We start from the raw sequence: 12,726 nt of genomic DNA, 5'->3' as shown, positions 1-12,726 counted from the left end.
AGACCAATGGAACAGAATAGAGAACCCGGAAATAAACCCTGACACCTATGGTCAATTCATCTTTGACAAGGGAGGCAAGAACATCAAATGGGAAAAAGAAAGTCTATTCAGCAAACATTGCTGGGAAACCTGGACAGCTGCATGCACATCAATGAAACTAGAACACACCCTCACACCATGCACAAAAATAAACTCAAAATGGCTGAAAGACTTAAATATACAACAGGACACCATCAAACTCCTAGAAGAGAACATAGGCAAAACACTCTCTGACATCAACATCATGAATATTTTCTCCGGTCAGTCTCCCAAAGCAATCGAAATTAGAGCAAAAATAAACCCATGGGACCTCATCAAACTGAAAAGCTTGTGCACAGCAAAGGAAACCCAAAAGAAAACAAAAAGACAACTTACAGAATGGGAGAAAACAGTTTCAAATGATGCAACCGACAAGGGCTTAATCTCTAGAATATATAAACAACTTATAAAACCCAACAGCAAAAAAGCCAATCAATCAATGGAAAAATGGGCAAAAGACCTGAATAGACATTTCTCCAAAGAAGATATACAGATGGCCAACAAACACATGAAAAAATGCTCAACATCGCTGATTATAAGAGAAATGCAAATCAAAACTACCATGAGATATCACCTCACACCAGTCAGAATGGCCATCATTAACAAATCCACAAATAACAAGTGCTGGAGGGGCTGTGGAGAAAAGGGAACCCTCCTGCACTGTTGGTGGGAATGTAAACTGGTACAGCCACTATGGAGAACAGTTTGGAGATACCTTAGACATCTATACATAGAACTTCCATATGACCCCACAATCCCACTCTTGGGCATCTGTCCGGACAAAACTCTACTTAAAAGAGACACGTGCACCCGCATGTTCATTGCAGCACTATTCACAATAGCCAGGACATGGAAACAACCCAAATGTCCATCGACAGATGAGTGGATTCAGAAGATGTGGTATATATACACAATGGAATACTACTCAGCCATAAAAAAGAATGACATAATGCCATTTGCAGCAACATGGATGGAGCTAGAGAATCTCATACTGAGTGAAATGAGCCAGAAAGACAAAGACAAATACCATATGATATCACTTATAACTGGACTCTGATATCCAGCACAAATGAACATCTCCTTAGAAAAGAAAATCATGGACTTGGAGAAGAGACTTGTGGCTGCCTGATGGGAGGGGGAGGGAGTGGGAGGGATCGGGAGCTTGGGCTTATCAGACACAACTTAGAATAGATTTACAAGGAGATCCTGCTGAATAGCATTGAGAACTATGTCTAGATACTCATGTTGCAACAGAAGAAAGGGTGGGGGAAAAATGTAATTGTAATGTATACATGTAAGGATAACCTGACCCCCTTGCTGTACAGTGGGAAAATAAAAAAATAAAAATAAATAAATAAATTTAGCCTGGTAAAGATACTAAAATCAGTAAGGGAAGATAGTAATGGTGCAAAATAAGAACAAGAAAATATGAAAATACATTTAAAAAATACTGGGTTGGAAAAATACATGAGTTGAAATAAAGTTTTAATTGATGGGATAAATAGCAGAATGGATACCATCTGAGGAATAAGCAATTTAGAACATCACATTGAAGGAGTTCCCTCGTGGCTCAGTGGGTTAAGGATCTAGCATTGTCCATGCTGTGGCTCTAGTTACAGATAAGGCACAGGTTTGATCCCTAGCCCAGGAATTTCTGCATGCCAAGGGCATGGCTGCGCCCCTCAAAATACCACGTTGAGGATATCTTTTAGGGGAAGAAAGGATAAAAATCCAGACAGTATAAACATTAATAGATTTACTGGATAGATTCAACAGTGCTAACATCCAAATAATAAAAATCCTAGAGAGAGAAAAGAGGAAAAAATTCTGATGAAATAATGAAGATCAATTATGCAGATTTTAAAAATAAAAAGACAGGAGTTCCCATTGTGGCTTAGTTGGTTAAGACCCCGACATGGTGTCCCTGAGGATGCTGGTTCAATCCTTGGCCTAGCTCAGTTTCAGGTGGCAGATGCAGCTCAGATCCAGAGTAGCCATGGCTGTGGTGTAGCCCTCAGCTGCAGCTGTGATTCAACCCCTAGCACGGGAACTTCCATATGCCACAGGTGCATCCATAAAAAGAAAAAAATTTTTTTAATTAACAAATTTTTTTTAAAAATATGAAATAATAAAGGACTTTACTTTTTAAACCACCTTATAGTGGTATGACTGACATACAAAAGCTGTACATATTTAATGTATATACTAGATAAGTTTGGAGATAGAGGACTTTAGATTTAAAAGGTCCACTGTGCACCCAAAAGGAAAAAAAGGAAAATTCCAGAGTTAGGCACATTTTAGTGAAATTTATGATTATAAAAATCATGGAGGAGTTCCCTCTGTGATGCAGTGGGTTAAGAATCTGACTGCAGAGGTTCAGGTCAATGAAGAGCCTCGGGTTCAACCCCCAGCCTGGTGCAGTGGGTTAAAGGATCCAGCATTGCCACAGTTGCAGTGTAGGTCACAGCCGAGGCTCAGATTCAGTCCCTGGCTGGGGAACTTCCATATGCCACAGTTTCAGCCAGAAAAACAAAACAAAACAAAAAAACAGAGAGAAAATTCTAAGGCTTCTAGCTCAAAAGCAAAAACTTCACACAAAGGTGTAAGAATCAGGAGTGCCATGAGATTTTTCAACAGCAACAATGGAAGCAAGAAGATATGCAACTATACTAAATAACAGGCTAAAATATATGCAACATTTTTCTGAAGGTAATAAGTATTAAAAGAAAAGAGAAGTTGCCACTTTGGCACAGAGTGTTAAGGATCCAGCATTGACTCTGTGGTGGCTCAGGTTGCTGCTGAGACTCGGGTTTGATCTCCAGCCTGGTAAGGGGGTTAAGGATCCGGCATTGACCAGCTATGGTGTAGGTGTAGCAGTGACGTAGGTCGAAGCTGTGGCTCAGATTCAGTCCCTGCCATGGGAACTTTTACATATGTTGCAAGTGCAGCAAAAAACAAACCAAAGAAAGCATTAAAAGAAAATAACTTACCACCTAAAATTTTACATGGAGCCAAACTATCATTCAAATGTGAATGTTTAATAGAAATAGTCTCAGGCATTCAAGACTTCAGAAGGTTTATCATTCAAAGATGCATATTCAAAACAGTTTTGGGGGTTGTTTTTTTTTTGCATTTTAGGGCTGCACTCCCAGCATATGGAAGTTCCCAGGTGAGGGGTCGAATTGGAGCTAGGGCTGCCGCCACAGCCACAACTCAGAATCCGAACTGTGGCTACAACCTATGCCACAGCCCATGGGCAACACCAGATCCCTGACCCACTGAGCAAGGCCAGGGATTGAACATGCGTTCTCATGGATACTAATCAAGTTTGTTTCCACAGCACCACAAGGGGACCTCCTCAAAAGCAATTTTTGATGAAATACATAAGTAAGAGAGAAAAATCCAGGAGATACTAAAAGGGATACATGAAATAAAGATAAATTAAATGCCTTGGATAAGCTTATAGTCATCTTTTAAAAAGGATGTAGCTTATAGCCATCTACATCCAAAAAACAGTGGAAGATAAATCCATGGTACCCAAAAGTTACATGTTTAGACTATTGCTACTTAAAGCAGCCTGTCCTGAATAGACTGTTATTGGTCTGCAACAAGATGCTTGTACTAAGTATTCAACAAATCAACATAATGTTTATTTTAAAAATCTTGATACAAGTAAAACAAAGCAAAATGCAATGAAAGTAACAGTCTGCTAATGACATAGGTGACTGACATTCTGGAGCAGTTTCTCACCTCTTTGGGAACAAGTAACAGTCTGTGACCAGAACCAGTCTGCAGAAATCAACTTGATGGGGGAGGGGCATGAAAGAAAAGGTAAAGGGGAAAAAAAAAGTGATCTGAGTTCTAAGTTCTTACCTTGTTCAATGATACTTTTTTTTTTTTTTTTTTTTTGCTTCTTAGGGCCATACCTGTGGCATATGGAGGTTCCCAGGCTAGGGGTTGAATTGGAGTTAGAGCTGCCGGCCTACACCACAGCCACAGCAACGTGGGATCCGATCCGTGTCTGCAACCTACACCACAGCTCATGGCAATGCCAAATCCTTAACCCACTGAGCGAGGCCAGAGATCAAACCCGCATCCTCCTGGATCCTAGTTGGGTTCGTTAACCACCAAGACACAAAGGGAACTCTGGAGATTTAACTATCCTTTTTTTTTTCTTTCTTTTTATGGCCATACCTGTGGCATCTGCAAGTTCCTGGGCTAGGGGTCAAAGTTTCTGGGAAAGGGACTCATCAATAAAAAATGATTACTATTCTAGCAAAACTGGTAACTAAAGGGAAAAAGATGAATTTGTATCCCTATCTCATACCATATTCCAAAAAAACTTCCAAATGGATTGAAAACTTTTTCATGTACTATGCCATTAAGAAAACCTTGAATAGATGCAAACTACTGCATTTGAAGTGGATAAGCAATGAGGTCCTGCTATATAGCACAGGGAACTATATACAATCACTTGTGGTAGAACATGATCGAAGATAATACGAGAAAAATAATTATATACATGTATAACTGGGTCACTTTGCTATATAGCAGAAATTGACAGAATACTGTAAATTAACTATAATAAAATTTTTTTAAAAAGGAAAGCTTGAAAAACTTTAAAAAAGTAAAAAAAAAAAAAAAAAAGGAGTTCCAGTCATAGCTCAGCAGTAATGACCCTGACTAGGATCCATGAGGACATGGGTTCGATCCCTGGCCTAGATCAATGGATTAAGGATCTGGCATTGCCTTGAGCTGTGGTGTAGGTCACAGACATGACTCAGATCCCGAGTTGCTGTGGCTCTGGCGTAGGCCGGTGGCTACAGCTCCGATTTGACCCCTAGCCTGGGAACCTCCATATGCCGTGGGAGCGGCCCAAGAAACGGCAAAAAGACAAGAAAAAAAAAAAAAAGGCTAATACCTCTGACTATATTAAAAGAGAATTTCTGTTTACCTAAAGATACCCTAAAAAGTAAGTGAGGAGTTCCCGTCGTGGCACAGTGGTTAACGAATCCGACTAGGAACCATGAGGTTGCGGGTTCGGTCCCTGCCCTTGCTCAGTGGGTTAACGATCTGGCGTTGCAGTGAGCTGTGGTGTAGGTTGCAGACGCGGCTCAGATCCCGAGTTGCTGTGGCTCTGGCGTAGGCCGGTGGCTACAGCTCCGATTGGACCCCTAGCCTGGGAACCTCCATATGCCGCGGGAGCGGCCCAAGAAATAGCAAAAAGACAAAAAAAAAAAAAAAGTAAGTGAAAAGACATGAAAAAAACTAGGAGCCAGATAATCACAATAAACATGATTAACAAAAGATTAACATGAAAAATATATAAGAACTATAAATAAATAAGATATAAGCAACATAATAAAATGGGTGAGATATATATAACTAATAAATACATGAAAAAGCTGTTCAATGTTACTGACGAGCAGAGAAATGCAAACTGAAACCAAAATGAGATAATTTAACATCCATTTGACTAACCACAGGACAGTAGGGATAATAGGAGTATAAACTGGTGTAAACACTGTATTTATTTTCTCTCTTTTTTTCCTTTTTGCTGCTGCATGTAGGGTATATGGAAGTTCCCAGGCTACAGATTGCATTGGAGCTGCAGCTGCTGGCCTATGCTATAGCCACACCCACACCAGAATTGTATCACTTGAATAACATCTAAAAAAAAAAATTTTTAAATATGCTTTTTAGGAATTCATTTATATAAACCCATATACAAGGGAAAGCAATATGTTCATGAACATAGGATCAAAATGCTAAGAGACAATTAGATGAGTTAGTGAGGTTACGTTATATTAAATGTTGGTAACTATAAGATAGTAGATTTTGCTTTGCTTTGTTGATTCAGTTACTTATATCATTTAAAATAATTAACTAAAGTAACTAAAGCAAGTTAGGTGAGGTCATGAAACCAAAGATGATAATTACCCAATTTAGTGTATCTAAACTCCTTAGAAAAAAAAAATTTAAGGACTTTATTTCCAAATATGCAAAATTTGGGGTCCAGTGTTGTCATATTGTGCAGCAATGACAGGAGTATCAAGAAACTCACTATATTTGCAGTTTATTTTTGATATTATTATAACTAGAACTTAGTGTGACTTTTTAAACAAAATTAAACAGTTTTTGGTAGCCTATAAATTTTTTTGGAAAACTAAAATTTAAAATATGCTTTTTCAGAGTTTGCTCATGGCTCAGCAGGTTAAGAATCCTGTTGTCACTCTATAGCTCTGGTTACAACTGTTGCATGGGTTTGATCCCTGGCCTTCCACATATCATGGGTGAGCTCAAAATAAATTAATTAATTAAAAAATATGCTTTTCAGAAATTGTGAATTGTTTATTACACAACAATTCACAATATACACTATTAACAGCACTTTTAAAAAAATCTCTTTAATATAAAGAATTTATAGGAGTTCCCATCATGGCGCAGTGGTTAACTTATCTGACTAGGAACCATGAGGTTGTTGGTTCGATCCCTGGCCTTGCTCAGTGGGTTAACTATCCAGCGTTGCTGTGAGCTGTGGTGTAGGTCACAGACGAGGCTCGGATCCCACGTTGCTGTGGCTGTGGTGTAGGCCAGCGGCTACAGCTCCAATTCGACCCCTAGTCTGGGAACCTCCATATGCCATGGGAAGCGGCCCTAGAAAAGGCAAAAAGACAAAAAAAGGAAAAAAAAGAATTTATAGAGCTATATGTAACTGAGATACAAGGCTAGTCAGTCACATCATAATTAGATCAACTTGGAGTTCCTAATTGGTGGAACCACTGGCTCAGTGGTTTACGAAACTGACTAGTATCTAGGAGGATGCAGGTTCGATCCCTGGTCTTGCTCAGTGGGTTAAGGATCCCGCACTGCCGTGAGCTGTGGTGTAGGTCACAGACATGGCTCGGATCTGATGTTGTTGTGGCTGTGGTGTAGGTGGCAGTCTTAGCTCCGATTGGACCCCTAGCCTGGGAACCTCCATATGCTGCTGGAGTGGCCATAAAAAAGACAAAAGACAAAATAATAATAATAATAATAACTAGATCAACTTACCTTTACTATAAGCAGATGAACTTTCCTTACGACTCAGCTTAAGATAAAGTCTGCTCTTAGGTTCGTTATAAAATTCAGGATCTACAGTTGTAAACTTCTTTAGTTTACCATACCGTTTTCTTTGAAAATCAAATCCTTTTCTGCAAAATGAATGACAAAACTGAATTTGAATATTAAGGTAATAATTTTTTTTATTGAGATACAAGTAACATATCAGTTTCAAGTGTACAACATAATGATTTGATATATTGTGAAATTACCACCATAAGGCTAGTTAACACCCATCACCACACAGTTACAAATTTTTTTTTCTTGGAGTTCCCATTGTGGCTCAGCAGTTAAAGAACTCTTGAGATTGCAGGTTCCATCCCTGGCCTCACTCAGTGGGTTAAGGATCCGGCGTTGCTGTGAGCTGTGGCACAGGCCACAGATGAGGCTCGGGTCTGGCATTGCTGTGCCTGTGATGTAGACTAGCAGCTACAGCTCCAATTGGACCCCTAGCCTGGTAACTTCCATAGGTCCTAGAAAGACCAAAAGACAAAAAAGAAATTTTTTTCTTGTGAAGAAAATGGGTGAATAATTTTTGTTTATTTTAAAATAAATTTTCTAAGCACTGAAGAATTCATTACATATATAAATATTTTTTAATAGAAATATTTCCTTGTAATGAGAACTCTCACTTAGTAACTTTCAATCAAATATACAATAAAGCAATGTTAACTAGAGTTGGTATGCTGTATGTTACATCTGCAGGACTTATTTATTTTATAACTAGAAGTCTAAAGGTACAAGTTTAAAAAAAAATCTTTAAAATACAGTATGAAGAGGAAAAAAACAGGGAATGTATATGTTTACATACTTTCATACATATGTACAAAATAAAAATATACTGTGTCAAAGGAAGGAAATAGCAATCATCACAGAAACATCATTAGTTTTAAAAGAGATTGAGGAGTTCCCGTCATGGCTCAGCAGCTTAAGAACCCGATTAGCATCCATGAGGAGGCGAGTTCTATCCCTGGCCTCACTCAGTGGGTTAAGGATCCAGCGTTACTGTGAGCTGTGGTATAAGTTGCAGATGCAGCTTGGATCCCACATTGCTGCGGCTGTGATGTAGGCTGGCAGCTGTAGCTGCGATTCAACCCCTAGCCTGGAAACTTCAATATGCTGCAGGAGCAGCTGTTAAAAAAAAAAAAAAAAGAAAAGAAAAAAAGAAAGAAAAAAAAAAGAAAAAAGAATTTTTAAAAATATTATCCCATTTTCATCTTATATATTATCATGACAAGTAAATGAAAAAATACATGCAAAGTGCTTAGAAGAGTGCCTAGAGTATATAAGCTTCCAGTAAATGTTGTTGTCATTATATTTATTTTTTGGGTAATCCAGCTTTTGTAAGACATGTTTCCAAAAAGCAGTGTTCTATTATCCTATAAATTATGTAGTTTAGGCTTGTGAATGACCACTACCTATTATTCTACACTGACAAAAATTATTCTTGCGATTTGTTCAATAGGGTTTCCCTTAGACCATGATTGTACATAATAGACATGATTGTACATAAAAAAAATATCATTCATGCCAGTAATCCTGATATTGCTGACACTGCTCAATGTGTAGAGGAGGCCAAAGTTAGCTTTAGGGAGTTAGTCCCATTTATAGTTACAAAAACTGAGGTATTCTATCTTTTAGATATTTGTCCTATCTTAACTCTCTTTTTTTTTTTTTTAGGGGCCACACCTGAAGCATATGGAAGTTTCCAGGCTAGGGGTCAAAATGGAGCTCTAGCTGCAGGCCTACACCAGGGCCACAGCAACACCAAATCCTAGATCCCAGATCCCCGCCTTGTTTGCAACCTACACTGCAGCTCACAGCAACCGCTGGATCCTTAACCCACTGAGCGGGGCCGGGGATTGAACCCACATCCTCATGGATACTAATCAGGTTCATTACTACTGAGCCCCAACAGGAACTCCCTATCTCAATCTCTTTGAAAACTGATGATAATTCTATGAGGTTACTATTTTCTATTTTTTGATGTAATTAGAGGCAGTTATTTGGTACCATAATATATACCTCACCAAAAGTTGGCATTCCTCATAGAGGGGTATCTTTTGACTTCTTAAGTACAAGCCAATACTTTTTATATCACTTAAAACCATGCTAGGTAGTGATTCTTCCTGTGTTAAATATCCTGGGGTCACTTCATCAAGCCACTTGAAAAATTTACATTGGTCAGCTTTGGGTCCATCACAAGCATAAAAGAGACGACCCTAAGGAGAAAAAGATATTGAAACTTAGAAAAATAACTTTTTTTTTTTTTTTTACTGTTTTTGTACTATGTTTGTTAAGATTTTTATAAAGGCTACTTGGCATTAATGTAATAAATTAGCCACTATATAACTTAACCTTTTTACTAATAAATTAAAACTTAAAACCACTTTTCCATTTTTTCTCTTCATCAAAAATTACACTATTCTGAGAATATAAGCTTATTTGAAAAATAATATTTATTGATTTCTGATTTAAAACTTTTACTATAGAAAGCCTGAAAGCTGTCCAAAAAACAATTACACGTAACATCTTGGACATTTCTTCCCAGCCTTTTTTCTCACTCACATAAGTGCATGCATGCACACATGAGGATACGCACGTGTGTATTAAGTAAAATTCAGATAACAATACATTTTCTATTCTATAACCTAACCCTTATACACGAAAACAAACTATGAGCAATGCAATATGTCATCAAATAATCTTAGAGAAAAAAAGCGGAGTTCCCATTGTGGCTCAGTAGGTTAAGAACCTGACACAGAAGGGCCTTGCTCAGTGAATTAAGGATCCAGCGTTGCTGCGAGCTGCAGCACAGATCATGGATGCAGCTTGGATCTGGCATTGCTGTGGCTGTGGTGTAGGCTGGCACCACACCTCAGCTCCTAGCCTGGGAACTTTCATATGCCATGGGTGCAGCCCTAAAAGGAAAGAAAAAAAAAAAAAAAGAAAGACAAGAAAGAAAAAAGACTTGTAGTGGCTCTATAATATTATATTCTGTGGTCATAATATTACTTAAGAATTCTTGCTTTTGACAACTAAATTTAAATCCAAATTTACATATTCAACTAATGATGAACTGGAATATGCAAACAATAGAGGAAAGTTGCATTATTATGAGTGGAAGCACAGTCTTATGAAGGAGTACAAACCATCAGTCAATATTACAAATATTTTACTAACTTAACTTCTTCCATAATAATATTATCAGCAATGTAAACTAAATCACTATGCTCTTCTATTCCCCTGGTTAATTGGTTGCATTACTCTTACTGGGGATCACAGACCCCAGCAAGAGTAACATTTACTTCCTTCAGGCTCATTTCTGCATTCTCTGCATTCTCTGTGCCCTGAGGTAGGGACATATTCCCGCCTCAGTGCTCTCACTGTGATTTGTGCATACCCCTCCTAGTTTGTCAGTTATAGTATTATATAAAATTTCCTGGAGTTCCCGTCGTGGCGCAGTGGTTAACGAATCCGACTAGGAACCATGAGGTTGCGGGTTCGGTCCCTGGCCTTGCTCAGTGGGTTAACGATCTGGCGTTGCCGTGAGCTGTGGTGTAGGTTGCAGACACGGCTTGGATCCCGCGTTGCTGTGGCTCTGGCTTAGGCTGGTGGCTACAGCTCCGATTTGACCCCTAGCCTGGGAACCTCCATATGCCGCGGGAGCGGCCCAAAGAAATAGCAAAAAGACAAAAAAAAAAAAATTCCTTTTACATATCTCTCTCTCTAAGCTTTTATCAATAGTGCCTAGGCCTTTGGTGGGATAAGTATTGGTAGGTAGAGCAACAGGAGGGGAAGAGGGAACAATACCTTATTTGGACCTTCCTTTTTAACCATGACAAGTTTTGCAGGGTGATGATGATGGCATGATGGCACGTTATTTTCCACATTTTTCCGTTTGTCTCCGTTTGATGAGTAAAATGATATGTCAACTTTTGAAAGAGCTTTGTGCAGCCTTTGTGCCAACCCAAACAGCAATATATTTAGATGTTCTATAAAAATGTTTAAAGAAAATTTCAGAAACATATAAATACAGATGAAGATTAAGTACAGAACAAATCCCACATTTGTCCCAGATATGTACCATGAGCTAAACTTTACTATTTAGCTAAAACTATAACCTAATTACATCCATTTGCTAAAAGTCGAGTTTTATCCTTGTACAAAACAAAGTATCATAACTAATCATACATCAAACTTAAAATTTCCTCCTTGGAGTTGCCTTGTGACACAATGAGTTAAGGATCTGGCATTATTATCGAACTGGCTCAGGTCACTGCTGTGGCATGAGTTCAATCCCCAGCCCAGAAACTTCCACATGCTTCAGGTGTGGCAAAAAAAAAAAAAAAAAAATCTACTCAATTTAACAAAACTGTCTGTTTAAAAAAAATTTTTTTAAGTTACATGTTAAAAAAGTTAATGCTGTCATTTCCACTTTTAAAATTCTATTTTTATCTGAAATTAAAACGTAACTGAAGTTCCCGTCGTGGCTCAGTAGAAAAGAATCTGACTAGTATCCGTGAGGATGCAGGTTTGATCCCTGGCCTTGCTCAGTGAATTAAGGATCCAGTGTTGTTGTGGCTGTGGCATACGCCTGCAGCTACAGCTGTGATTCGACCCCTGGCCTGAGAACTTCCCTATGCTGCAGATGGGGCCCTAAAAAAGACAAAAAAAAAAAAAACCCTCAAAAAACTTACTATCGAAAACTGAATTAAATCTATAGAAAATAACAAATCACAAATAGAAAATTTAATGGAAAAATTCACAACTTCCTTGTAGTTATATTATTTATATTATCCAGCAATCAATCATAATAAAATAAAAAGGTAATAGCCATACCTATGAGACAAGATGTAAAAATCTGTTTATAATGAGCAGGAGACTGAAAAACAGCTGGTATGTGAATTTGCCTTTGGGGAAGATATGCAGATTTTACTTTCTCCCCACTTGGGAAGCACAGCTCACAGTCACTTATCTCCTGAAATAGAATGATTCAAGTTATTATAACAACTCCAGAAAAATGCTATTTACTAGTAAGCTAATTCTACAGATATGTTAAAGAAAATAAATATTTCTTTTGATTTCCCGAATCCATGAAAACTCTCTTCTAATTTGCTTTTTGGCCACGTCCATGACATGTGGAAGTTTCTGAGCCAGGAATCAAACTCTCGCCAGAGCAGAAACCAGTGCCACTGTGGTGACAACGCAAGATCCCAAACCCTCTGTGCCACAGGAGAATTCCTCATTTTCTAATTTTATTATTATTTTTACATTTTTGGCCACCCTGTATCATATGGAGTTCCCAGGCCTGGGATCAGATCTGAGCCACAGTTGTGATCTAAGCAGCAGCTGCGGCAAGACCAGATCCTTAACCCACTGTGCCAGCCAGGGATGGAACCTGTGTCCTGGTACTGGAGAGATGCCATCAATTCTATTGTGCCACAGCAGGAACACCCTCATTTTCTAATTTTAAATAGGAAACTAAGTATAGGAGTGCCCCACATGGCTCAGTGGCTAACGAATCCGACTAGCAACCATGAGGTT

General features: G+C 38.5%; 1 protein-coding gene across 2 annotated transcripts in view; it reads right to left on the bottom strand.

The window, feature by feature from the left end:
• The window catches only part of ZGRF1 (zinc finger GRF-type containing 1), a 78,634-nt gene that overhangs the window by 21,173 nt on the left and 44,735 nt on the right, over positions 1-12,726 (bottom strand). For both annotated transcript variants that reach the window (XM_047799036.1, XM_047799037.1), the window contains exons 13-16: positions 12,022-12,160; positions 10,993-11,174; positions 9,205-9,401; positions 7,132-7,271 (exon numbers count right to left, since the gene is read on the bottom strand). In XM_047799036.1, the coding sequence (XP_047654992.1) occupies positions 7,132-7,271; positions 9,205-9,401; positions 10,993-11,174; positions 12,022-12,160 (658 nt within the window). The remainder of the gene's footprint in view (positions 1-7,131; positions 7,272-9,204; positions 9,402-10,992; positions 11,175-12,021; positions 12,161-12,726) is intronic.

This window comes from Phacochoerus africanus, chromosome 10 (assembly GCF_016906955.1).
Source record: "Phacochoerus africanus isolate WHEZ1 chromosome 10, ROS_Pafr_v1, whole genome shotgun sequence".
Lineage (NCBI taxonomy): Eukaryota > Metazoa > Chordata > Mammalia > Artiodactyla > Suidae > Phacochoerus > Phacochoerus africanus.
Note: the sequence above shows the minus strand (reverse complement) of the source record. Positions and strands in the feature narration are given on the sequence as shown.